The following is a 25,524-nucleotide window of genomic DNA, read 5'->3' as shown; positions in this document are numbered from 1 at the left end:
AACGTTTTTTGTGATTCTTTTTGCTAACATAAACAACTTTTTAACGTGATTTGTTTTATGTATCTTTGAAATGTTCTTAAAACGTTATTAGAACATTTTTCATTTAAGATAATATAATGTATAAAAGAAAACATTAGTAGCGGTCAAATGTGAGTAGTTAAAAAAATAAAAATAATTACCGACATCGTTACGCTTCTTTGGGTTCCTATTTATTCTTCTTATTATTATTATCATTATAAGAAAAATATATAATATTTTTTTTTAAAGAAAGTGTTTTTTAACCTTCTTCTTTTTTTTTTTTTTACATACCTATACATTTCCAAACTTCCGGACTCAGGAAATTGGATGCATAATGGACGCCAAGAGGAAGATGTGAATGATGCTAACCTGCCATGGAGGAGCGACTCCTCCAGTTTCAGACTGCTGTGGTTGCGTCAGCGTCAGCAACAGCTGCCCCACAAAGACACACTACTACTGCCGCCGACCGGGGCAGTCAGGAACCACAACCACGTCCTCCTCAGTGCTTGGGACGACGACGACGACAGGATTTATTCTCCTTCTTGGTCACTTGATTGGATTTTGTGGGATCTTTTGCTGTACCGTGCCAGGTATTTTTGACCTCTTACCTTTTCCGTGTGTTCTCTTCTCTCTTTCTCACATATATTAACTTCCAGTCAATTTTTTCAAGCTACAGGTTGAAAGTTTTTAAAGTAGAGGTGAGATGTTTGTGAGGAGGTCCCTATACCTCGATTTTGGGGGGAATGATACAGCCACATTTTTTTTTGTGAGTTCAAAAGTTGTTTTTTGTCACTACTTCCAAAATGGGAAAGTTCAAGTTGTTTGGGGCCTCAGTTGCAGTTATTGGACTTGAATTAAAGTTATAGTTAGCGCACATTTGTTCTATTAATAAACATAGACCTGTAATTGAGCTCGGGGTCATATTTGGAATGGGGAGACTTGGGGATTCTCTGTAGTGGTTTTGCGTTTGTGTGTGTGTGTGTTGAGCTCCGCATCTTGATGTCCATTGTGGACCTTCTCCTTCTCACTTTATGGCGAACCCTCAATATTCACGGTGATTTGGGACCTTAATGAAGCCACAAAAAAAAAAAAACTGCCTAGCACCTACCTTATTTACTTCTGGAATCTTCCATCATGCTGATTTGCTGATATCAGCTAGTCGGAAACTGAAGCTCTGCTATATGGCCTCAAGCCTTTTTCACACTGCACTTAGCAAATCGTGACCCTAATGAAGCTTTTAACGGAAGTAGTGTTTTATTTATTTTGCTGTCAAACTATCAAATTGCTCCTGCTATCAGAAATTAGGACAGATTTTTCCTAACACCGTCATTAAAAAAAATAAAAAATTAAGCTTTGTCTTGCGAACCAAAGTTTGAGATACTAGTTAGCTAGATACGGTAGATGGCCAGAACACTGCCCAGCACCTGCCTGATTGACCTCTTCTGGAATCTTTCATCATGCTCCATATCAGCTGATGGGCAAGCTACTCTTCCGCTATTACGCTTCCTAAAGGCCTTTTCACTCTGCACTTAGTAATTGCGGGCTCTAATGAAGCCTGAAGATGTTTTTGCCCTCCCCCAACCAAAGTGTGTTTGCGTCCTCTGCTCTCACATGTTGGTGGACTCTTGGACGGCAAGGGTATGGGTTTTGGGTTTCTTTCACTAAGCACGACCATGTGACCATGCGCTTGGCAACGTCCGCCGTGTTTTCCCAGGGAACTGAAAAGGTGAAGTGAGGTTAACGTAAACTTGCAGTGGTTGTCTTTAATCAAATTTGGTTCTTTATTCAGGGTGAGATTGGTCATACACATTTGATTTGATATCGCTCCCCTCCCCACTCACCTCTTGGATAGGATATTATTTTTCCCACATGTAATCTACTCGGATTACTAGGCCATTAGAGCAAAGGCCAAATGGGTCAGAGTCTGTTTGAAAAGCTGCATCAACAAAATACACAACTGTATGCCATTGTTAGGCGAATACGCGGAGTCGTAGGTGCGTGACGCTATGCCAGGAATTTTGTTTTGGTGCATATGTTGGTTAAGGTCACTTTGGGTTAAGTAAGGGAACAAAACAGCACCAGTGTGGTCCCCCATTGATAATCATGTTGGCATGTCGCTAGCTGTGACATCAGCTTGCCAGAGGCTAAGCAGCACTGAGTTTGTTTACAGAGTACAGATGTGGCGAGACCACGAGATCAATTAGCATCCCATTCAAGTACTCGTTAATTAACCTTTGATTTTATTGCAGGAATGCAGACACAGCTGCGAGGTGTTTTGTCAAAATCTATTAATCACACATGTATGTCCGCGGGGGCCCTCGGGAGCGCACGGGCCGGCTTAGCTCTGGTCTTTACAGCTCGCCGGGGTATGCGACGCCGCGGTCGCGCTAGCAGCTGCCCTCTCAGTAGCAGCAGCACGATGCATGCTGATATTTCCAGAGACATCAGACCCACAGGGCCCAAGTGGCCAATCATGATGATAGCCCTGTTGTAGGTGTAAAGCTAGGAATTAGTCAGGCGATGGTAGAGTTAAAAAGGTCCGCGGCTCCCTATAGGGTTCGAAATACTAGGGTTAATTGGCGGCTGACAGGGCGTTGATGCCGACGAAGCAGAGACGTGATTTGACCCCGTGAGAACGCAGCGGGAAAGGGAGCACGGCTTGAATGCATTTGTGGACTATATCGTCTCTTGAAGGTGGGGAACAAAGCAAATAAAGGACAAGGAGAAACGGCAGGAAAACTTTGGGTGAGAAAAATACGGCGAGGCGGTGGAGGTTAACATTGCTGGTGAACGATCAGGTGTCTTGTAGCCACGTGGCTGGGAGGGGGGCTCGCAAAGTGCACTCGAGGGTGCGAAGGCGGAAGCTCAGTTGTGTTCGGGGCAAGGCAGAGCGGGTCGGCGATCCGAGCTGTTTATCGGGAGGGGATGTGAAGGCGGGCCGGGAAGGAATGAGCGCAGTCATTCGGCTCCTGTAACACGATGCTGCGTCTTGACAGCCGCTAGCAGCTGGGTAGCCATCGAATCCTGTTCTCATGTGGGAATTCATCATCTGCTGTGTTATCACTCAATCGCTACGTATGTGTGTATGTGTGTGGGCTCGGTACCAACCATTCATGCATGAACTTGGGCTGGGTGATTAATGGATTTTATCGGTTCATTTTGCGATTTCAATTATTTTATTTTTTGGGGGGCAGCTCATGGAGGTAGTAGTTTAGAATAACGCAGTCAGTGTTGCCAAATTAGCTACATTTTCATTACAGTTAGCAACTTTTCTGACCCCCTCCAGCGCCAATTTTTCCAAAAAGCAATTAGCGACTTAGCGTCCACCAAAAAACAGACATGAGCACGTACCATAGATAATTTTCATATGGCGTAGCGTTTGCACTACTAGTCTTAAATTGGACTCAAGTTGGTGCAGTCAGTGTTGCCAAATTAGCCACATTTTCATTACAGTTAGCAACTTTTCTGACCCCCTCCAGCGCCAATTTTTCCAAAAAGCAATTAGCGACTTAGCGTCCACCAAAAAACAGACATAAGCACGTACCATAGATAATTTTCATATGGCGTAGCGTTTGCACTACTAGTCTTAAATTGGACTCAAGTTGGTGCCAAAGCACTGTCTATTAGAAAAGTAGTGCTTTGGCGCTATCTTGTGGCATCTTGGTGCTACTTGAAGCCTTTAAGCTTCTGTTACACAGACCAAAGCCCCAACTAATAGAAAAGTAGTTCTCTAGCACCACCTTGTGACATCTATAGGCAATTATGGATTACTGTATATTTCTCTAATAACATTTTCTTTACATTATGTCCCATGCCACTCCAGTACTCTGAATAATATGAATTAAGCAGCAAAACCCACCCGTTTTTATCCATCTCAGGGGGCGGCCATTTTGCCACTTGCTGTCAACTGAAAAGGACATCACAGTTGCTCAGGTACAGGCCAATCACGGCTCAGCTTGTGAAAGTCACATGACCAAACTCAGAAAACAGGTGAGCCGCGATTGGCCGTTCCCTGAGAGCAGCTATGATGTCATTTTCAGTCAACAGCAAGTGTCAAAATGGCCGCCGCCTGAGATGGATCGAAATGGATGGATTTAGCTTTTTATTTCATATTCTGCAACGGCAATATTAGAACATTCTTATTGTGAAGATTATTTTTTACTTTACTAGCCAATCATAACGATGCAATACATTGTGATAACCACATTTTGCCCCACCCCAGTTTCACCTGCCATGTTCAACTGCTCTCCCACCTTGCAGCTCTTTCTAGGGTGACCCCGGCGCGGCGGCAGCTCTTCGCAATGCCAAGATGGCGCCCCTGCTCCCTCCCCCAGGCGCCGACGCGTTCCGCCACTTCACCAGGGAATCGCTGGCGGAGATCGAGAGGCTTCAAGCGGAAAAGCGAAACAAGGCAGCCGGAGTAGACGGACATGACGAAGCTGAGGTGGAGGAGGAGGAAGCGGCAGCGGCCCCCAACGCCAACTTGGAGGCGGGCAAGAATCTGCCGTGGATTTACGGAGACCCTCCGGCGGAGATGATCAACACACCGTTGGAGGATTTGGACCCCTTCTACAAGGCTCAGAAGGTCAGTTAAACTGTTGGCTCATGTCGTGTTGACTTGAAGGTTGTGGGTTCAATCCTAAGCCCCCTGTGATCACGTCACATGTGCCCAAATGTTCTTGAGTAAGTTACCGAACCCCAAGTTGATCCTGATATGTCATCAGTCGATGATTGAGGGCAGTGTTGAAGCGCTTAGTGTGTTGACTGCTGACGGCTACAGGAACACAGAAAAGAAAAATAAGCTTCTTAACTCATTCACTGCCATTGACGGCTATAGACGTCAAACATTTATTTGAACTATTTCTATTAGTTTAGCATTTTTTCCCACTTTTGTTAACAAGAGTATGGAAACCTAGAATTTTTTTGATTGTACATTTAGAGCAGATATAAAATGTGTGATAAATCATGAGTTAACTATTGAAGTCATGTGATTAATTACAATTAAAAATTTTAATCGCCTGACGCGACTTAAAGATTATGAAAAATTCGGGGCGTCAGGCGATATAATTTTTAATCGTAATTAATCGCATGACTTCACTCGTTAACTCACGATTAATCACAAATTTTATATCTGTTCTAAATGTATAATAAAAAAAATCTAGGCTTTCATATTCTTGTTAACAAAAGTAGAAAAAAATGTTAAACTAATAGAAAGAGTTCAAATGAATTTTTGACGTCTATAGCCGTCAATAGCAGTGAATGAGTTAAATTGTCGTAAACCAAATTTAGAGGGGAAGTCAACCCCAATGAAAATTCTTGACAATAATATGCTCTATGCAGCCTTACTAGTCTAAATACAGCATTCTGGTTAATATTGCATTAGTGGAATATGAGTTAAGCAGCGAAATCCAGCAGTTTTTATCAATATCAGAAGGCGGCCATTTTGCCACTTGCTGTCGAGCAAAATGACATCACAGTTGCTCAGGTGTCAGGTAACAACCAATCACAACTCTGCTTCAGAAAACAGGCGAGCTGTGATTGGTCGTTGCCTGAGATGGATAAAAACGGCTGGATTTTGCTTTATAACTCATATTCCACAAATGTAATATTAATCAGAACATCATGTTTAGACTCGTGAGGTCATACATAACATATTATTGTCAAAAAATGTTAAAATAATGTTCTTGAGTGGCAATAAAGATTCGCATTGTATACAGAAACATTTTCATGAATGGCACAGAATGTAAAGTGTATCTTCACAACTGTCACGTTTATGCTTTCCAGACATTCATCGTGCTTAGCAAAGGCAACACGATTTACAGGTTCAACGCGGAGCCGGCGTGCTACCTCCTGAGCCCCTTCAGCGGTGTGAGAAGAGGAGCCATCAAAATCCTCATACATTCATATCCTTCACGCCATAGCTCATTTGAACCCGCTTCCCAATTCCATACTTGTTTCCTTAACGTGTGTCCTTAAATTATTCAGCATGTTCATCATGATCACCATTTTATCCAATTGCGTGTTCATGACCATGAGTAACCCACCGGCGTGGAGTAAAAACGTCGAGTGAGTAATTTGTGATCGTATTTGTGAACGTTCCATTTCGATGCCAAGCGTTTCCGTTCCGTCCACAGGTACGCTTTTACCGGGATTTACACCTTCGAGGCCACCGTGAAAGTGTTGTCCAGAGGCTTCTGTATCGGCTCGTTTACATTCCTTCGAGACCCGTGGAACTGGCTGGATTTCATGGTCATCAGCATGGCGTAAGCTACACAAGCATGCCATCCAACCCAAAGCTTCGATTCGGATTCTTTTCTTTGATATCTCTCACAGGTACATCACTGAGTTCGTCGACCTTGGTAACGTGTCCGCCCTCAGGACCTTCCGTGTGCTTCGAGCCCTTAAAACCATCACTGTTATTCCTGGTACGCTGCTCTTTCAATTTACTAGTAGATTTTTCGTTTAACGAACGCGTTCATCTCCCGGCAGGTCTTAAAACCATCGTGGGCGCGTTGATCCAGTCGGTGAAAAAAATGGGTAACGTGATGGTTCTGACGGTCTTCGCTCTGGCCGTGTTCGCCCTGGTCGGCCTGCAGCTGTTCATGGGCAACCTGCGGCACAAGTGCGTGCGCTGGCCCGTCAGCGGCAACGACACCGCCGAGTGGTTCAACGTCTCCGAGCCGCTGGCGCTTTATAACCAAACCGGTGTCAACGGGAGCGATTATTCCAACAGCACCTTCAATTTCGCCGAGTACATCGAGAACTCGGGTATGTTGCATAAACCAGAGGTCCCCAACCCTGGTCCTCAGGGACCGGTATCCAGCCTGTTTTCCATGCCTCCCACAGCCAACACAGGTGGAGATCGTTATCAGCCTTCTCCAGAGATTGCTGATTAGCTGATGATATGAATCACCTGTGTTGGCTGTGGGAGGCACGGTATCCAGCCTGTTTTCCATGCCTCCCACAGCCAACACAGGTGGAGATCGTTATCAGCCTTCTCCAGAGATTGCTGATTAGCTGATGATATGAATCGCCTGTGTTGGCTGTGGGAGGCATGGAAAACGGTATCCAGCCTGTTTTCCATGCCTCCCACAGCCAACACAGGTGGAGATCGTTATCAGCCTTCTCCAGAGATTGCTGATTAGCTGATGATATGAATCGCCTGTGTTGGCTGTGGGAGGCATGGAAAACGGTATCCAGCCTGTTTTCCATGCCTCCCACAGCCAACACAGGTGGAGATCGTTATCAGCCTTCTCCAGAGATTGCTGATTAGCTGATGATATGAATCGCCTGTGTTGGCTGTGGGAGGCATGGAAAACGGTATCCAGCCTGTTTTCCATGCCTCCCACAGCCAACACAGGTGGAGATCGTTATCAGCCTTCTCCAGAGATTGCTGATTAGCTGATGATATGAATCGCCTGTGTTGGCTGTGGGAGGCATGGAAAACAGGCTGGATAACCGGTCCCTGAGGACCAGGGTTGGGGACCTCTGGCATAAACAATCAAGAAGGTTAAAAAAAAAAAAACTAAAATATTTCCCCAAACATGAATTTTGATTGTTTCCTCTCTGTGTGTTTGGTGTCGTTTCCGTGCAGACAACTACTACTTTCTGGAAGGCAGCAAAGGTCCTCTTGTATGTGGAAACAGTTCTGATGCTGGGTACGACGTCAAGTTCATTTCTTCTCATTTCTCGCACTAAGCTGAGGTCTCCGCTCATTTCACCTCCACGACTCCTCTCTAGAGTCTGCCCCGAAGGCTTCACGTGCATGAAGGCCGGCGGGAACCCAGATTACGGCTACACCAGCTTTGACTCGTTCGGCTGGGCCTTCCTGGCACTCTTTCGGCTCATGACCCAGGACTACTGGGAAAACCTCTTCCAGATGGTTGGAATTCCGCAAGCGTTTCTTCTCCTTCTTACCGGACGCGGGGAACGCCTCCTTATTTGTCGTAGCTTCTCGTTTGTTCCAAACGCAGATCCTGCGGGCGGCCGGCAAAACGTACATGCTCTTTTTCGTGGTGGTGATTTTCCTGGGCTCCTTCTACCTCATCAATCTCATCCTGGCGGTGGTGGCCATGGCGTACGATGAGCAGAACCAGGCCACGCTGCGCGAGGCCAAGGAGAAAGAGGAGGAGTTTCAGCGCATCCTCGAGCAGCTCAAGAGCCAGGAGCAGGTGCACGCTTAGCTTAATTGATCTTAGTTTACTTTAGCTTTAGCTAGTTATGTAATGGTGGAGCTTTAACATTACAGGAACATTAGCATAGCTATTCTTGTGCATTACCTTTTGTAGCATTAGTGTTGCCATTCCCAAGTGTAAGCTTTTGTAGCATTATCCTATCCATCCCTGTGTTTGTAGCTTTTATAGCATTCTTCTGACGAGTGACTATTTATGTATACATTAGCCTTGATAACTGTTAGCCTTTGTAGCATTAGCCTTGCTATTTTGAGTAGTAGCCGTTATAGCAATAGCCTTGCTATTCCTATTAGCTTTTGTGATATTAACCTCTATATGTGTAGTATATATTGCTACTTGTTGAATTTTTTTGAGTAATAATGTTAATATACATAAGATTGCCTAATCTTATGTATTGCCTTTTGTATTATTAGCTTTACTGTTCCTGTTTATTGTATTGTAATTTTCGTTTTATCTTGACTCAGACTGTTTGTTCTTAGGTCTATTGTTTGTTCTCTTGGTGTTTGGTGGGCTTCTTCTACACCAAAGTAACATTTCTGACTAGTGACTATTTATGTATGCTAAAATGTGGCGCATTAGCCTTGATAACTGTTAGCCTTTGTAGCATTAGCCTTGCTATTCTGAGTAGTAGCCGTTATAGCAATAGCCTTGCTATTCCTATTAGCTTTTGTGATAGCGAAAGTCACATTTATCAAGTTTCTTGTGCCTGCCAGGCTCAGCGTTCTGGAAGCGGAGAATCTCTAAACAGCAACAAGTCGCCAAGTCACCACTCATCTTCTGAGCTGAATCCGGAACGGAACAAAGCTGTCAAAGACTGTAACGGCAAAATGGTCCCGAGCCTCATGGTCCGTTCGCCCACCATGGAAGTGGTCAGTGTCCGTCATTTTTTGCCCCAAGTCCAATGTGCTTTCAATTCTATCTCAGACGGTCTGTTTTACAGTCTGCTGCCGACGAAGAGCTCCGGGACAGGTCTCCAGGCATGCTTAATCCAGATGATCTTAATCCGGACGAGCAGAGGCAGAGGTCCACTAGCGCCATGGGAGGTACCTCAACTTCTGCTCGGTTACGTTCCCATCCGCTAGGTGTTAAGCCCTTTGCGGGTGCGAGGAAATAAACGTGGCATCAAGTTTGAAGAGAAGTTGAGATGGCAACACAGGCATAATGATATAGCACTGAGCCAGGCTAATGGATTCGTTAGCACGCTTTAGTACGGCTCTCCGTCAACATTCACCCCTTGCCAGGATGCGCTCATTCAATTTTGGAAAATTAAGTCACCGCACGCGACTTAAGTCTAGAGGCTTTCCCACTGTTGTTGTCACCTTGGTGAATACAGCCCACGCCAATTATAGAAACTAGATTAGCTTTTGTAGCATTAGCCTTGCTAGTCATGAGTATTAACTTTCCAAGCATTAACCTAGCCCCTTTTGTGTACAGCATTGGCTTTTGTAGCATTAGCCTGACCATTCCTGTGGAATTGATTTTGTAGCATTAGCTTAACTATATCATATTGTTATCACCTTGGTGAAGACAACACATGACAGTTATAGAAACTAGATTAACCTTTGTAGCACTAGCCTGCCTATTTTTTTGGATTACTTTTTGTAGCATTATATCCCAACTTCAACCGAGCATTAGCATTTGTAGCATTAGCTTGCGTATTAACCTTTTGAACGTTAACCTCATACTTCTTCAAGTTCTTGTATCGAATGTTAGCTTTTATGGTATTAGCCTCACTTTTTGTAGCATTATCCTGGCAATTGCTGTGGATTTTGTAGCATTAACCTTGATTAGTTCTGATTAAGTCATTATTACTAACTAATTAGCATTGGCCTCACTATTCCTGAATATTAACGTTTGTAAATTTACAGTAGAACGTCCTGTCTGCAGTATTAGATGTTTCAGCTTTAGCCTGTCTATTCCTGTTTATTTATTTCTGTACAGTAGCAGATACTCTTCAATAGTAACGTTTATAGCATTGGCCACTTGGTCAATGTTTTAGTATTAGCTTTTGTAGCATTAGAATAGCTATTTCTATGTTCTAGCATTATTAGCATTAGCATTAGTGTTCTTATCACTGGAATTCCACCAAATTCTCCCCTATTGTTTTCGACATCGACACAAGAACCTTTTAGATTTAGAACAGTTTGTCAAAGATGTCATCTGTGTGTTCAGAGTTGGAGGACGCTCAGAGACCGTGTCCGCCGGGCTGGTACAAGTTTGCCGACATTTTCTTGAAGTGGAACTGTTGCAAGCCGTGGTTAGCCCTCAAAAAGTGGCTGTACGTCATCGTGATGGACCCCTTCTTCGACCTGGCCATCACCATTTGCATCGTGCTGAACACGCTCTTCATGGCTATGGAGCACTACCCCATGACCCAAGAGTTTGATGAGATGCTCTCCGTGGGCAACCTGGTGAGGAGGTGACATTTTAGGACCCACTTGTGCTGCTGGGCCATTCCAAATTTGACAAAATGTATTAGTTGATAAATCGTGGCGGGCTATAGTCCGCCTTTTCCAGAATATGCATCAGAGCACGTACACAAGCCAAACTTGCTAATGCTAATCCTGCTGCAATTCTGTACTTTTTCTTAGGTTTTCACTGGAATCTTCACAACGGAGATGGTCTTAAAGCTAATCGCCATGGACCCCTACTATTACTTCCAAGTAGGCTGGAACATTTTCGACAGCATCATCGTCACGCTCAGCCTTGTCGAGTTGGGCCTCGCAAACGTCCAGGGGCTCTCGGTCCTGCGCTCCTTCCGTCTGGTGAGCGCCGCCCGCCCACTCTCCCAATGACGTTAGCGCGTTACACATCACTCATTGTTTGTCTTCCTGGTTGTTCTGCGGCGATAGCTTCGCGTCTTCAAACTGGCCAAGTCCTGGCCCACGCTCAACATGCTGATCAAGATTATCGGGAACTCGGTGGGCGCGCTGGGCAACCTGACGCTGGTACTGGCCATCATCGTCTTCATCTTCGCCGTGGTGGGCATGCAGCTGTTCGGCAAGAACTACAAGGACTGCGTATGCAAGATCTCCGAGGATTGTGAGCTGCCGCGCTGGCACATGAACGACTTTTTCCACTCCTTCCTCATCGTCTTTCGCATCCTGTGCGGCGAATGGATCGAGACCATGTGGGACTGCATGGAGGTGTCCGGAGCGGGCATGTGCCTCATCGTCTTCATGATGGTCATGGTTATTGGGAATTTGGTGGTGAGTCAAACTGTAACTTTAGAAACACTTCCTGTTTGTTTGTTTTTTCCTTCTGGGATTGTTTTGGAATTTCCACCTTATACCAAACAAGATTTACCAGCACTTGCACAGAGATGATAGATTTTTCCAATTTTACAGATAATGTAAAATAAGTGCATCCTCTTGTAAAAATGGCCGCTACATGTGAGAGCTGAACAACATAACTTCACGCAGTTAGATGGCCCATTGTAAGTGTTGCTGCCGCAGTCAGGCCAGCACAACTTGACGTCGGAATGAGTAATGTTCTCTCCTGGCTTCCCATAAAGAAAAACGGCCGTGCACTCATGCCCAGTATTTCAGTGTGCTCTCTCATGACCACTTCCTGGTAGGTTATTCATAGAAATGAAAAGGAAATGGCTCATCAGCAAGGAGAGCTGAAAAGCACCGACCCCCAAGTGCCAAAATTCTCCAGATGATCTCGCCCCCCTCAAATCGCCATCTCATGGGGGCCTGGAGCTAGCGTGAGCTCGCTACGTATGCATCCAAAAAAAAAAAAAATCAAAACACTTCACATGGAAGCCTTCTATTTAAATCCAACGACTTGAGACAGCAAATGCTGGTTTTGACCTTGAGTATGTGTTAAGATCCAGCTCAGGTCGGCGCCCTGCCAGCACGGCAACAAACAGCTGCTGAGCCATGTGTGAAGGCGAGTCATCGGAGACGACATATTCGACTGTAATTGATGAGCGTTTAGGGCCGAGCGCTGATCATATTGCTTAATCCAAGATTTTATACATGTTAGCATAAAGATAGCAAAACGGGGAAGCAGCTAGCCCTGTTAGCTAACAGCCTGCTTGAATGGAAAGACTCGATCAGCGGGCGTCTAAAATGTCAAATTTGTATTACAATATTTTTGTAAACACAAACTTGGAGTTACACCATACAATGACAATAAAGTTTGTCTATTCTATAGAGTTTATGTTAACCTTCTGTTCAGGTGCTAAACCTCTTCCTGGCGCTGCTGCTCAGCTCGTTCAGTGGCGACAACCTGTCGACGGCGGACGACGATGGCGAGCTGAACAACCTCCAGATCTCCGTCGTGAGAATCACACGAGGCATCGACTGGCTCAAAGCGGCCGTCGCCGTAATGCTTCGCAGAATCCTGGACAAAAAACCCAAGTCCAGTGAGGACGCTAACACCGAAGCGGTGGAGATGAACGACTTGAACGCCGGTGGAGATGTCAAAAAGGCAGACGGGATGGTAAACTGTTTGGCGCCGAGACGGACTTCTGGCACTATTTTGGACGGAGAGCGTGCTCTTAGTGTGCCCATCGCTCAGGGAGAGTCAGACTATGAAAACCTGGATGATGATGATGACTACGACTCCAATGCGTCCACTTGTGGAGATAGCCTTCATGATAGTGTAAAAATGACATCATCCTAACTGTGAGGTTGTCTTGCTAAACTGTCAACAAGCAACTTTTTTTTTCCCTTCAGGAAAGCCTAGAAGACGAACTAGGTCGTATAAAAGAAGTCAAAGTGAGTTTTTCTCTTAAAAAAAAAAAAGTCATCTTTTGTGTTGTTTAAATTAAGCAGTGTGTCTCTGCTGTGACCGAGCAGCTGATGGGCGTGGCGACCGAGGACGCCGACGTGTCGCTTTGCAGCACGGCGGACTATCAGCCACCCGAGCCTGAACCGGAGGAAGAGGAGGAGGAAGAGCCGGAGCCGGTGGAGCCAGAAGCCTGCTTCACTGACAGTATGAATACGATATACAGTAAAGCAGTGGTAGGCCGCGCCCAATTTGGCCCGTGAGGACAGAACACAAACTGCAGTTTTTCACTACATTTGGAAAAGTTGTTGCAAATTTTGCCCACTGGATGGCGCACTGACGACCACTTAAATGACATTCTAAAATTTGGTTGTCACTCAAGATTTGATGCAAAAATTTTGCGCAAATTTTAGTAAAAAAAATTCAAGTTACTTGGCAATAAGATAATAACAAATGGAAATATTTTCAGGATATACGTGTAATTATTTGCACCAAAATTTAAAAAAAATATTTTTACTTGTTCCTATTAGGCATTCCGATCTGGCCCACTTCATATGAAATTTTGGTGAAAGTGGCCCTTGAATTGAAATGAGTTTGATACAGCTGCTGTAAATGCCCACTCCATTGTGGATTTATTTGTGTAACTTTTCTCATTTTCTGTCATGTAATTACCCACTACATCACGCAAATGTGTGGTTTATAAAAGGTTTTATAAAATAGTTTTTGAACAGATTTTTTTCCCATTAGCATAAATATATCGTAATAAAAACTACAGTCCTGAAAAATACTGTTTAATTAAAATGAAGTAAAAAGTCTTTACGTATAGAAAGTAATTACAATTTAAGCAGTCTTGCAGGACTTTTAGCCTTTTGGGCTTTGTTTGCTAGTAGCTAAGGGTTGAACTGACTAGTTGACCTTAGAACATCGACTTAAGAATTTTTTGTGTTTAAATATATAATTTCACCTGTTGCGGGTCAATCTAGATTACAGTGATTCTCAAAATTTTGCAGTACTAACAGTTCAATGTAGGCTCCCTCTAGTGGTATATGATAGAATCACTGGCTAAGTACAGATCAGTTGTATTTAGCTTTTTCATACAATACATGTATTTAAATCTTGTAGAACTGTTTTGTTTTTTGTTTACATTTATTTTGGTCTAGAACACATCACCTTCGATAAACACTATATATAGAAGCAAATGGACAATTTCTGATGTCTAACCCGAGCTCCTTGCCTCAGACTGCGTGCGGCGTTGGCCTTGCCTCACCATAGACGTCGACACCATCAGAGGTGAGCGTTGGTGGAAGCTGCGCAGGACCTGCTTCGCTATCGTGGAGCACGATTGGTTTGAAACCTTCATCATCTTCATGATCTTGCTGAGCAGCGGCGCTCTGGTAAGTGCTTGAAACGCGTCAAAATGGGACTTGTTGGGACATAGTCATGTTTTATTTATCCTTTGGCAGGCTTTTGAAGACATTTACCTCGAGCGACGGCGAATCATCAAAATTATCCTGGAGTATGCCGATAAAGTTTTCACTTTTGTCTTTGTCATGGAGATGATCCTGAAATGGACGGCATACGGCTTTAAGACCTACTTCACCAACGCCTGGTGCTGGCTGGACTTTTTTATTGTTGACGTAAGTTCTCTGAGGTTCCAACGAGAGTCTGGCAGGTCACAAACTGTCTCTGCTTTCACTGCAGGTTTCTCTGATTAGTTTGGTGGCCAACTGGATGGGTTTCTCCGAGCTGGGGGCCATCAAATCCCTCCGAACGCTGAGGGCGCTGAGGCCTCTACGCGCCCTGTCCAGATTTGAAGGCATGCGGGTAAGCGGTGCAAAAGCGACCATGCTTGAGATTGGCACGTTTGGTTGTCAGAAGCTATTGATGTGATGACATTTGATCAAAATGATGCAGTGCACTTCAACTGTGCACTCTAAAAACAATTGGGTCAAAATTAACCCAAATTGGGTCAAAAATTTACTTACCCAACATTTTAGGTTGTTCAATTAACCCAAAACGTTGGGCCAAATGAATAACCCACAAACCAACCCTAACATACACAACAACCCCAAAATTGGGTTGACTTGTGGGTTAGTAAATTTGACCCAACATTTCGGGCTAAATATCTCAAAACGATGAGTCAGTTCATTTTTGACCCAATTCAATTGGGTTATTCAACTAACCCAAAACGTTGGATCAAATGAATAACCCACAAAACAACCCATACATTGGGTTGTTTTGTCAGGTTATTAATTTAATTTGACCCAACGACCTCAAAAATTTCGGTCAGTCATTTTTGACCCAATTCAATTGGGTTATTCAACTGACCCAAAAAGCTGGGTCAAATGAATAAAACACAAAACAACCCCAACATTTGTTTGATTTTTGGGTTATTAATTTAATTTGGGACTAAGCATATAAGAAAATTGGGTCAAATGAATGACCCACAAAATAACCCCGTTTTTGGATTGTTAAAAAAGTTTAAAAAGTTGGGTCGGTACCTTCTTGGCCCAATTTGGGTTACTTTTGACTTTTTTTTGCGTGTGCGTCTCCACTGAGCTATTGCACGTTTAATGGCTGTTTTGACATGTGTGATGTTTCTCCTAGTTTGCATGCTTTACACCGTGCGGACGTGCAGCCGGGTAAGTGTTAAGAAATCAATCTTCTTGCGTAGCATCGACATCAGATCCTCATGGCCTCGCTTTTAACGTCCCCAGGTGGTTGTGAACGCGTTGGTAGGCGCCATCCCGTCCATCTTCAACGTGCTGTTAGTGTGCCTCATCTTCTGGCTCATCTTCAGCATCATGGGCGTCACCATGTTCGCCGGCAAGTTCTACCGCTGCATCAACACCACCTCGGAGGAGCTCTTCGCCGTCGGCAAAATCAACAACCGCAGCGAGTGCCTGGCCCTGCAGGAGGCCACGGGGGAGGCCCGCTGGGTCAACATCAAGGTCAACTACGACAATGTGGCGCAAGGTTACTTGTCGCTGCTCCAAGTGGTACGTGGAGCTCGTTCTGGAATGTTCTGTGCTTAAAAAAATAAATAAAACACGTTCTGAAACCTTTGCAGGCAACTTTTAAAGGCTGGATGGACATCATGTATGCTGCTGTTGACTCTAGAGAGGTAAGGACAGTTAAGCGTCGTTATTCAGCGGCGTTAGGGACAAAAATGAGCCAAAATGCGCAAATTCTTGTTCTTCAGGTGGAGGAGCAGCCGTCGTATGAGATCAACCTGTACATGTACATCTACTTCGTCATCTTCATCATCTTCGGCTCCTTCTTCACGCTCAACCTCTTCATCGGTGTCATCATTGACAACTTCAACCAACAAAAGAAAAAGATGAGTGTCGCAACGCATGACCTTCAATCGCATTTTTGTCATGAAATGTGGCAATAATAATAATAATAATAATGACATTTGCCGCTGCACTTGGGAGATAAAGACATCTTCATGACGGAGGAGCAGAAGAAGTACTACGAAGCCATGAAGAAACTCGGTTCCAAGAAGCCGCAGAAGCCGATTCCACGTCCCACCGTATGTTCTCTTTTTTTATTATTCGTCAGAAATTGGACTTTAACCCTGGAGAACCCATGGGGTCAAATTTGGCCCCTATAAATTCTGCTACTCAAATAACAAAGACCTTTTTTTATTTTTTTTTTACAAATTTAACTTCAAAAGTCCAGAGTGCCACTTCTGACCCCTGCATGGGGCCATCTAGTGGATGAATATTGCACTTACATGAGCCAAAGTGGTGGTGACAAGATGGCTGGCAACATGCTGTTTTGTTGAGCTGGAAATCAATCCAAACAAAAACATCTTCTCAGCAAACCATCAGATGGTAAAATTGTGTTTTTTTTTGTTAATCTATTTCATATCATGTTGCAGAATGCCTAGGAGTATGTTTTATATATATATATTGATAAATTAGCAACTCTGAGCTAGTTCAAAAAACAAGGGTTAAAATTGAAAAAAACATATATTTTGGTGTTTTGTGAACTTATAGCAGTCATTTAATGTATAATTCATAATTTTCCAAAGAAGAAAAGGGTTCTTGGGTTCTCCAGGGTTAAATGTGATACTGTAACTAGGACAAATGGCTTTAATTCAGAGGTGCTCTAATTCTTGGTCCTTGCAATACATTTTATGAAGACATTTAAATACTGATTCCCTGACAGTGTTGGATGTGGATGAGTTCAAGACCTCAGTTCGGCATGCGTGGCACGATGTCATCGTCTGCTGTCAACACCCTAAATTAACCCTCTTGGATTTGTGTTTAATCCCGCCCTGGCAGAACTTCCTCCAAGGTCTCGTGTTTGACCTCATCAGTCAGCAGTTCTTTGACATCTTCATCATGGTGCTCATCTGCCTCAACATGGTGACCATGATGGTGGAGACGGACAACCAAAGCGCCGAGAAGGAGGACTTCCTCTTTAAAGTCAACCTGGCCTTCATCGCGGTCTTCACCACCGAGTGCGTGCTGAAGATGTTCGCGCTGCGCCAGTACTTCTTCACCAACGGCTGGAACGTGTTCGACTTCATCGTCGTCATCCTCTCCATCGCCGGTGAGCGTCCGCCGCCGTTATCGATGTGACGCTCCATCATTCATGGAAGTCCTCCTCTCGCAGGCACGATGCTGTCGGACCTGATCGAGAAGTACTTTGTGTCGCCGACCCTCTTCCGCGTGATCCGCCTGGCCAGGATCGGTCGCATCCTGCGTCTCATCAAAGGAGCCAAAGGCATCCGGACGCTCCTCTTCGCCCTGATGATGTCACTCCCCGCCCTCTTTAACATCGGCCTGCTGCTCTTCCTCATCATGTTCATCTTCTCTATCTTCGGCATGTCCAACTTCGCGTACGTCAAGAAGGAGGCGGGCGTGGACGACATCTTCAACTTCGAGACGTTCGGCGGGAGCATCATCTGCCTCTTCCAGATCACCACCTCGGCCGGCTGGGACGGGCTCCTGCTTCCGATGCTCAACCGGGAGCCCCCCGACTGCGACCCCGACTTCGAGAACCCCGGCACGGACGTGAGGGGCAACTGCGGCAGCCCCGGAATGGGCATGATATTCTTCAGCAGCTACATCATCGTTTCCTTCCTGGTGGTGGTCAACATGTACATCGCCATCATTCTGGAGAACTTCAACGTGGCGCAGGAGGAGAGCGGCGACGCGCTGTGCGAGGACGACTTTGAGATGTTCAACGAGACGTGGGAGAAGTTCGACACGGACGGAACCATGTTCATCGAGTACGCCCGCCTCACGGACTTTTGCGACGCGCTGCAGGAGCCGCTGAGGGTCGCCAAGCCCAACCGCCTTCGTCTGATCCAGATGGACCTCCCGCTGGTCATCGGCGACCGCATCCACTGCTTGGACATCTTGATGGCCGTCACGGAGATGGTGCTGGGAGACACCCTGGAAATGGCGGCCATGCGGGAGAGCATCAAGACCAAGTTCCTCCAGAGCAACCCCACCTCGGATTCCTTCGCGCCAATTGCCACCACCGTCCGCCACAAGGAGGAAGCGTGGGCCGCCACCGTCATCCAGCGGGCCTACCGGAGCCACCTGCTGTGGCGCGGCGTCCGTCACGCCGCCTTCCTGCGCCGCTCCAAGAGAGGGGCTCAGGACCAAGACCCGCCAGAGAGGGAGGGACTGATCGCGCGCAAAATGGAAGCTTTCTATGGCAGCTGCGTGTACCCCGCCAAGGGGAAAGTATCTGAGACTCTGGCGGCGCCAGGAACCCGACCTGGCGCTCCTGGGTCAAGTGTCATAGCAGTACCTGTGGAAATCACTAATGAGGTGGTGCTACATTCTGCCCCTGAGCCAGATCGAGTCATCAGCAGCCTTCAAAAACATGTCAAAGAGTCGCTTGTATAACCAAAACACTTTTTTATTCATCTACTAACTTTGCCTCACAGGATCCCAAGTTGCACTTTCAACTGTATTTCAACTAAATCCTCCCTGAAGACTCCAATGAATATTTCGATGAATGCAAGAAGGCTTGCTTGTAGTGTGCGAGTTCTCCAGAGTCCCGGAATTGATTGCTTGCTACTGGCAGGAGAAGTGAGTGCTACGTGTAAAATGTCACACTTAATAATAATTGTATAAACACAACAGCATCGAAGAAGTAAGTGTTCTACTTTCTATTTTTGTTCATCATGTGAATTTATTCTTTTCACTATTATGTCAATAACCTAAATCTTTGTGTAGATTCTCAGTTATCAAGGTCATATCACTGCAAAAAGGACAGTAGAAAATTAAAGAAAAAAATATAGTACAATAAGAAAATTATTATTACAAATAAGTAAAATTATCTGCCAACTGCTAGTTAAAATTACCTGCAAGATTTTGAAAAGTAAGACAATACTGAGCCCATCCATATCAACAGCAGCAGTCTTGAAAATCGTATTTTTACACTAAAACCAGGTAATATTGACCCTTTTCAAGCTGTAGAACTATTTTCTTAAAAGTTCATACGTACTCATTTATGTGTCAAGTAGGGAGATAACAGGTCCCATTTTCAATTGCATTTGGTATGACGCAGCCAGGGGTTGAACCCACAACCTCCCAGTCTGAGGGTAGACACGCTACCACTATACCACTGAGCTGGTATTATATTTACCGGAAAGTGGAAAAAATGAGCTTAGTAAATATAACGAAACTACGAACTGATGATTTTTACAAGAAAAAAAAATGCTTACAATAAAGTGCTTTATCGCACTTTTGTTTGATTGTTTTCTCTTTTTTACTAGATCATGCAAAATGTTAAAATAAGAAAATACAACTCATGAAAACCCCCAGTTCAGAGCCTTTGATGTTGGCTAGTCAGTTAAGTAAAAATAACTTGCCAGAACAAAATAAGCAAATTTAGGTTAAATTTAAGAAATTATATCTTACTTAAGAGTTCAGTTTTTGTAGTGTAATCGAAGAAACTGGACTCCTCTTAGTTGCTCAACATGTTTCACCTTTAATCCTAAAATCTTTTTCAGTTCTAAATTAGTAGATTTGGACTCCTATTTATGTCTCTGGTAGACCTGCTTTGAAAGATGAGAGAGGAGGAGGAGTCTGTCAAACGAGAAAGGTTCTCTCTAAACACAGAATGTAGTTTACGGTTTACAAGATTGTCTCACTACACTGAAAAAAAGGGGCCACTAAGGAGCCATTTTGCCACCAGGGTGGTGAACCACCGCTTGGTATACAAAATGGTCGCCCTCCAGCCTCACCCTAGCAACAACAAAAATCCTCAAGCGACAACACACATGGAACAAAACATAAATAGGGGGACTCCACACCTAAAAGTTAGAACTGAAGAGGCCTTTTGGATAATACGTAATAAGTGTGCGTCAGGTGTTAAATTAACTCCCCACTTTGATACGACTGTACTTATATTAAAGCCGCTGTGTGGTTCGTTAGCGGAGGCTAACACTTAGCAAGAGCCGTCCGAATATTGCACTATGTTTATTTTTGGGCCGTCCAGGTCCAATTGCAGCCGATGAAGATGATGAGCGTCTAAAAGAGAACTTCATCCATCAGCGCTTATGATAGATAGATGTTTTTGTCCACTTCCTGTTGTCGTGCCAGGAGGCCTTGAAAGGGCAGAACTCATGTTTACGTGTCCATATTATTCATAGGTCAACTCTTCAAGTCGCTTTTGGCCTCACGTTGATGCTGTTGTGACTCTTTAAAGGCTGTTTCACTTTCTGTCTTAATTGAAAAGGTCTTACTCTGAATATTAGGTACACATATGCAGTTGTATTGTGTTGTGTGTCCTAAAGAAATGAACTTTGACCACCCTATTTTAATGCTGACTCAAACTTTGTTTACATTTGGGATGCCGTGGAGTTGCATGCCCAACCGTGTGCGTTATGCCGTCTGAATTGTGTATTATTTGTTATTGTGAATTCAGAATTAAAAGAAAAAGTGTCTTCCGGTTTGAGATGTGTAAAGGGCGTCATCTAGCGGCCGCCATGTAAAACTGCAACACAAGTCTCCTCGAGGTGCAACTATCACAACGAAAGAAGAAACGTCCCCAAACCGTTTAACGTTAATTAAAAAATTATAATAATAATCTTCATGGAGAGCACTACAATGTGATGTGCCAGCAATCTGCTGTTTTATTTGTAAATCTAGGCTATACAGTGGTAAAATGATTTTTTTTCTAGGAAAGAAAAACATCCCAGCCCAAAAAAAGTAATTTCTGGCAAGTAAATGTGGAGGCTATTAGGTTGGCAAGAATTATTTTCTTGCTAGATAGACATACCAGTCTATAAGACTAAAATGAGCATAAGGAACTTGTGGCATTTGAAGGCTCTTGTCCTCTGTTTTTTTTTTTTTTAAATAAATATTGATGTCTGTCCATGTGCTATATGTCGGCAATAATATTTTCTTATGAAGTAAAACATCCAAGCCTGAAAAAAAAAACGAGCTCCAGGAATTTCTGGCAAGTAAGATGTGTCATATAGCAATCTCCAATATTCTTTATACATCTGCTCTTTCGAGCTACAGGGTAGCGACACCCTTGCAATAACTTGTGCCTTGCATGTGACGGTAATCTACAAAACTTTGAACTTTTGTACTTTTTTCCACACATTTAAGCATTAAGCTTTAGAGATTACATTTTTTTTTTTTTTACAACATAGAGAGTAATATTTTATCGTAATGCCTTATGGGATATAAATATACTCATTTGACATTTTGTGTGTGTGTTACCAGCTCCGCCTTCTCATTTGCATCCTCACAAGTGAAAGTACGACTACTCTTCTCATGACTGCACACCGTCACCACTTTTCGCGCGCACATTTTAATTCAACATTCGGATTCATCCTTCTTTTTGTGTTTGTGTCTTTGCATGCCCATCATGTGCTGGCTTCTGTGTGGATTGTGCGCTCTAACGCTGCTCAACATGTCAGGTAAAATAAGTGTTGTTTTTTTTTGTGTGTGTTGTTTTGGTGACTCGCTTCACTTCCTGGACATCTGGAGGAAAAGGGAAGTTAGTCTTAGTAGTAGCCTTATTTTACTTATTGTTAATTTCATGTATGTATTTTTTTATAGTGTGTGTTTATTGATATATATATATATATATATATATATATATATATATATATATATATATATATATATATATTATGTGTGTATAAATATGATCTGTACTGTAAGAAGGGATTGTGGTCATGGCATTGAGATGTGACTTTTCACCAAAACAACAAACTTAATTACACTGACACTAAAGTAACCTATTAAAAAATTAGCATTTTATTAGGCTAGCTTAGTTGTGAAAAAGCTTGCCTGTCTTGTCCTGTGCGTGACAGCAATCTCCCGTATTCTTCGTAAGTCTGCATGCGCTATGAAGTAGCAAGACGTAAGACGTCATGGAGAAAACATCACTGCCTTAAAATATAATAAGAATCTGCAGGGATTTGTGTGAATTACTGGCTGTCCTACATGTGACAGCAATCGCCTGTATTTTTACTATGTTTGGGTTGTGGAATTCTAGGGTAGGAAAACATAAGCCTTTTCATGTTAATAATATATATATATTTTTTTTTTATGAGGAAATATTAAGGAGCTGCAGGAACTTCTGGCAAGTGATGGTTGACGCCAATTTCCGATTTTGGAGAAGAAGTTCCCATAGAACTTTGGTAGTTTTTTCACAAAATCAAACATGAACTATCAGATTGTTTTTTGTGCTTTATAGATTACAACAATATATTCTATAAATAGTCTTTTTAAAATCGGGTGGTGGCAAACTAGACACAAGTCTTTTCTATTGTAGAATTCATCACACATCCTACTCTGAAATATAAAAGAAGCGTACAGGAATCATGACAACAATCTTACAATAATCCCAATTCTCGATAAAACCAAATGATTTGTTTTTCAAATAGTACAATGTTTTAATGGAAAATTATTTCTTGTTTTATGGCAGATTGTTTTCTCTTGTATTTTATTTGGGGTTTTTGTGGGGGCTGGGATGTTTTTATTTCTAAGAAAGTCATTGCCACTCAATAGCCCAAACATATTAAGAACTTGGCTGGTTCCTGTCACATGGATGACACCATACTCGCCAGAAATTCCTGCAACTTCTTTTTACTGCATTGGCTAGTTCACTTTTGTCGATTTTTTTTATTGACTTCAGAAACTATAGATACCTTATGAAAAAATAAGTGAAGAAATGACCTGTAATTAGACAGAGTGAAAGGACTCAGGGATGATTTGGATTGATCATTTTCAAAAAGCGGACCTTAATAATATGACTTTGGTCCGCTCAGCCGCTGTGAGCCGCGAGCTCTCCATCACCCAGAAGCCGCGTTTCTACGGGGTGAGGCCCAGCCGCTTCGTCACCATCTACTGCGCGTCCTCCCAGCAGCACCTGCCGGCCGAGGCGCGCTGGTACAAGGCCGCCCGCTACGACCAAGACGTCGCTCAGTGGCGCCCGCTGGAAGACGCCGTGACTCGCGACAAAGACCTCACGCTCAACGCCTTCCTCATCCTGCACGATTTGAGCTTTGAGGACAGCGGCGTCTACTTCTGCCGCATCAACGAGACGTGGGGGGCCGGCACTCAGCTGCAAGTTGCCAGTAGGTTGAAACTCCAAACAGTGGATTTTATTTTTTTTAAAATAAAAAATGGCTTTCTACATTTAACTCATTCACTGCCATTGACGGCTATAGACGTCAAACATTTATTTTAACTATTTCTTTTAGTTTAACATTTTTTCCCGCGTTTGTTAACTTGAGTATGAAAACCTAGTTTTTTTTAAATTTATTGTACATTTAGAACAGATACAAAATTTGCGATTAATCGTGAGTTAACTAGTGAAGTCATGCAATTAATTACGATTAAAAATTTTACTTGCCTGACGCCCCTAATTTTTAATAATCTTTTCTTTTTTTTAAATCGCGTCAGGCGATTACAATTTTTTATTGTAATTAATTGTGTGACTTCAATAATTAACACACGATTATTATTATTTTTTTAAATATCTGTTCTAAATGTACAATATTTTTTTCTAGGTTTTCATACTCTTGATAACAAAAGTGGAAAAAAAAAGTTAGACAAGTAGAAATAGTTCAAATTAATTTTTGACGTCTATAGCCGTCATTGGCAGTGAATGAGTTAATATGAACAATGACAACAACAGTTTAAGTACAAGTGTTTTACACGTGACAATCTCCCATGTTTTTCATATGTCTGGCTTGTAGAGGTAAAAAGTGGAAAAATTCAAGCTTTTTTTTTTTTTTTACTACAAGTAAAATGTATTTCAGCCTGAAAATGCAAAAAGAAGCTGCAGGAACTTGTGGCAAGTTCCGGCTGTGATTTACACTTGACAGCAATCTCCCATATTCTTCATAAGTCTATTTTGTGACATTATAGTGTGGTGAGATGCTGCCTGGAAAACAAATTTAACTGCAAGGACTTGTGGCAAGCACTGGTTGTGCCCTAAGTGTGACGGCAATCTGCCGTCTTGGAGAAAAAAAAAACATTTCATAAAAATGTTGTTGTTTAAAAAAAATAATAATAATCAAACGTGAACTATTTAGTCTTTAGGGGGTTTATCAGGTGAAAACACCTGTTTTCTTCATACGGATTGAGTTGTGGGTTGTCCCACATTGGACAACAATTCCTGGAAAATCTATTTAAAAAAATTAAGTTGTTTGTGATAAAAAGTATAATTTTTTAATGTTTGTTTTTTTGTGAGATTGTTTTTACATGTACAATGCAGCTTGTACTTGCCATAATTTCCTTGTAACTACTTGCCACAAGTTCCTCCAGATACTTTTTCTCCTTTGGGCTGACATGTTTTTCTGACACAAGAAAGGGTCTTGCTGCCCTATAGACCACAAAGCCCAGATGTATAAATATAGAAGATTGCTGCCACATGTACAACACAGCCAACACTTGCTAGAAACTCCTGCAGCTCTTTTTCATTTCCCCTTTAAACATTCCAGTTTGTTTTCCAATGGAATCGCTCATGGTAAAGGTGGGAAAAGTTCTGAAATAATTTGTGTTGTGCTTGTTTTTTGGGGGTGTATTTTTTTGGTTAATCAAACAATCAACTTGTAATTTCACTCCTGACCAGGACCCGTCAACCGAGCACAGGCAATGCACCGAAGCAACATGAAGGACGGCTTTATTGTCCTTCAGGGCTTGATGCTAGCCGCCGTCGTCGCACTGTTACTTCAACGCAATCGCAAAATGGTGAGAAGACAAAAAAAAGCTTTTAGTTAGCTTTAGCTCCTAGCATGATTGTATCATTTTTAAGTGTCGTCGCTACAAATTGCGTTCATGTGCATCACAACGTGCCGGGAATCAAACCGGGAAGTCAGCCATTTTGAATTGCCTCTCATGTTTTTTTTTAGTTGAAAATTAGAGAGCGCATCTACGACGAGCCTGAAATCGAACACATCTACGAGGTGAGCTTGGCCACAACATTAGGTACACGTGTTACAAGGTATTGCAGCGCGTGTGTTCGTGTGCGTGTACAGGGCCTGACCATCGAGGCATACGGAGACGGGGACTTGTACGAGGAACTGGCGGTGTACGCCACGGCTGACGATTGGGCCGAGGCCCCGTGGGAGTGA

The 25,524-nt window shown here is 43.3% G+C and overlaps 3 protein-coding genes across 3 annotated transcripts in view; 2 read left to right on the top strand and 1 right to left on the bottom strand.

Moving 5' to 3' along the window:
* The window catches only part of LOC144038355 (uncharacterized), a 4,503-nt gene extending 4,060 nt beyond the window's left edge, over positions 1-443 (bottom strand). Inside the window, exon 1 of the mRNA XM_077550808.1 lies at positions 310-443. The gene's annotated coding sequence lies outside the window, so the exon portion shown is untranslated. The remainder of the gene's footprint in view (positions 1-309) is intronic.
* Positions 333-23,354, top strand: scn4aa (sodium channel, voltage-gated, type IV, alpha, a). The gene is made up of 28 exons (XM_077550817.1): positions 333-608; positions 4,279-4,603; positions 5,803-5,923; positions 5,997-6,084; positions 6,153-6,281; positions 6,352-6,443; positions 6,508-6,786; positions 7,613-7,676; positions 7,759-7,900; positions 7,992-8,189; positions 8,924-9,079; positions 9,151-9,253; positions 10,383-10,621; positions 10,802-10,975; positions 11,063-11,419; positions 12,396-12,821; positions 12,896-12,937; positions 13,019-13,154; positions 14,187-14,341; positions 14,411-14,584; positions 14,649-14,771; positions 15,665-15,946; positions 16,018-16,071; positions 16,150-16,287; positions 16,378-16,482; positions 17,240-17,510; positions 17,574-21,852; positions 23,212-23,354. The coding sequence occupies exons 2-27, from the start codon at positions 4,328-4,330 to the stop codon at positions 18,818-18,820; spliced, it is 5,571 nt and encodes a 1,856-aa protein (XP_077406943.1). The 5' UTR covers positions 333-608; positions 4,279-4,327; the 3' UTR covers positions 18,821-21,852; positions 23,212-23,354.
* On the top strand, positions 23,193-25,524 carry cd79b (CD79b molecule, immunoglobulin-associated beta). Its single transcript, XM_077551526.1, has 4 exons — positions 23,193-23,520; positions 25,023-25,141; positions 25,303-25,356; positions 25,429-25,524. The coding sequence occupies exons 1-4, from the start codon at positions 23,193-23,195 to the stop codon at positions 25,522-25,524; spliced, it is 597 nt and encodes a 198-aa protein (XP_077407652.1).

The sequence above is a fragment of the Vanacampus margaritifer genome, chromosome 18 (assembly GCF_051991255.1).
Source record: "Vanacampus margaritifer isolate UIUO_Vmar chromosome 18, RoL_Vmar_1.0, whole genome shotgun sequence".
Lineage (NCBI taxonomy): Eukaryota > Metazoa > Chordata > Actinopteri > Syngnathiformes > Syngnathidae > Vanacampus > Vanacampus margaritifer.
Note: the sequence above shows the minus strand (reverse complement) of the source record. Positions and strands in the feature narration are given on the sequence as shown.

Excerpts from the sequence above, each read along its gene's own strand:
- scn4aa (XM_077550817.1), top strand. The coding sequence starts at position 4,328 with ATGGCGCCCCTGCTCCCTCCCCCAGGCGCCGACGCGTTCCGCCACTTC. Across the intron at positions 14,772-15,664 it reads CCAGATTTGAAGGCATGCGG|GTGGTTGTGAACGCGTTGGT; the intron begins GTAAGCGGTGCA and ends TAACGTCCCCAG. Across the intron at positions 16,072-16,149 it reads CTGCTGTTGACTCTAGAGAG|GTGGAGGAGCAGCCGTCGTA; the intron begins GTAAGGACAGTT and ends CTTGTTCTTCAG.
- cd79b (XM_077551526.1), top strand. The coding sequence starts at position 23,193 with ATGACTTTGGTCCGCTCAGCCGCTGTGAGCCGCGAGCTCTCCATCACC. Across the intron at positions 23,521-25,022 it reads CACTCAGCTGCAAGTTGCCA|GACCCGTCAACCGAGCACAG; the intron begins GTAGGTTGAAAC and ends ACTCCTGACCAG. Across the intron at positions 25,142-25,302 it reads TTCAACGCAATCGCAAAATG|TTGAAAATTAGAGAGCGCAT; the intron begins GTGAGAAGACAA and ends GTTTTTTTTTAG.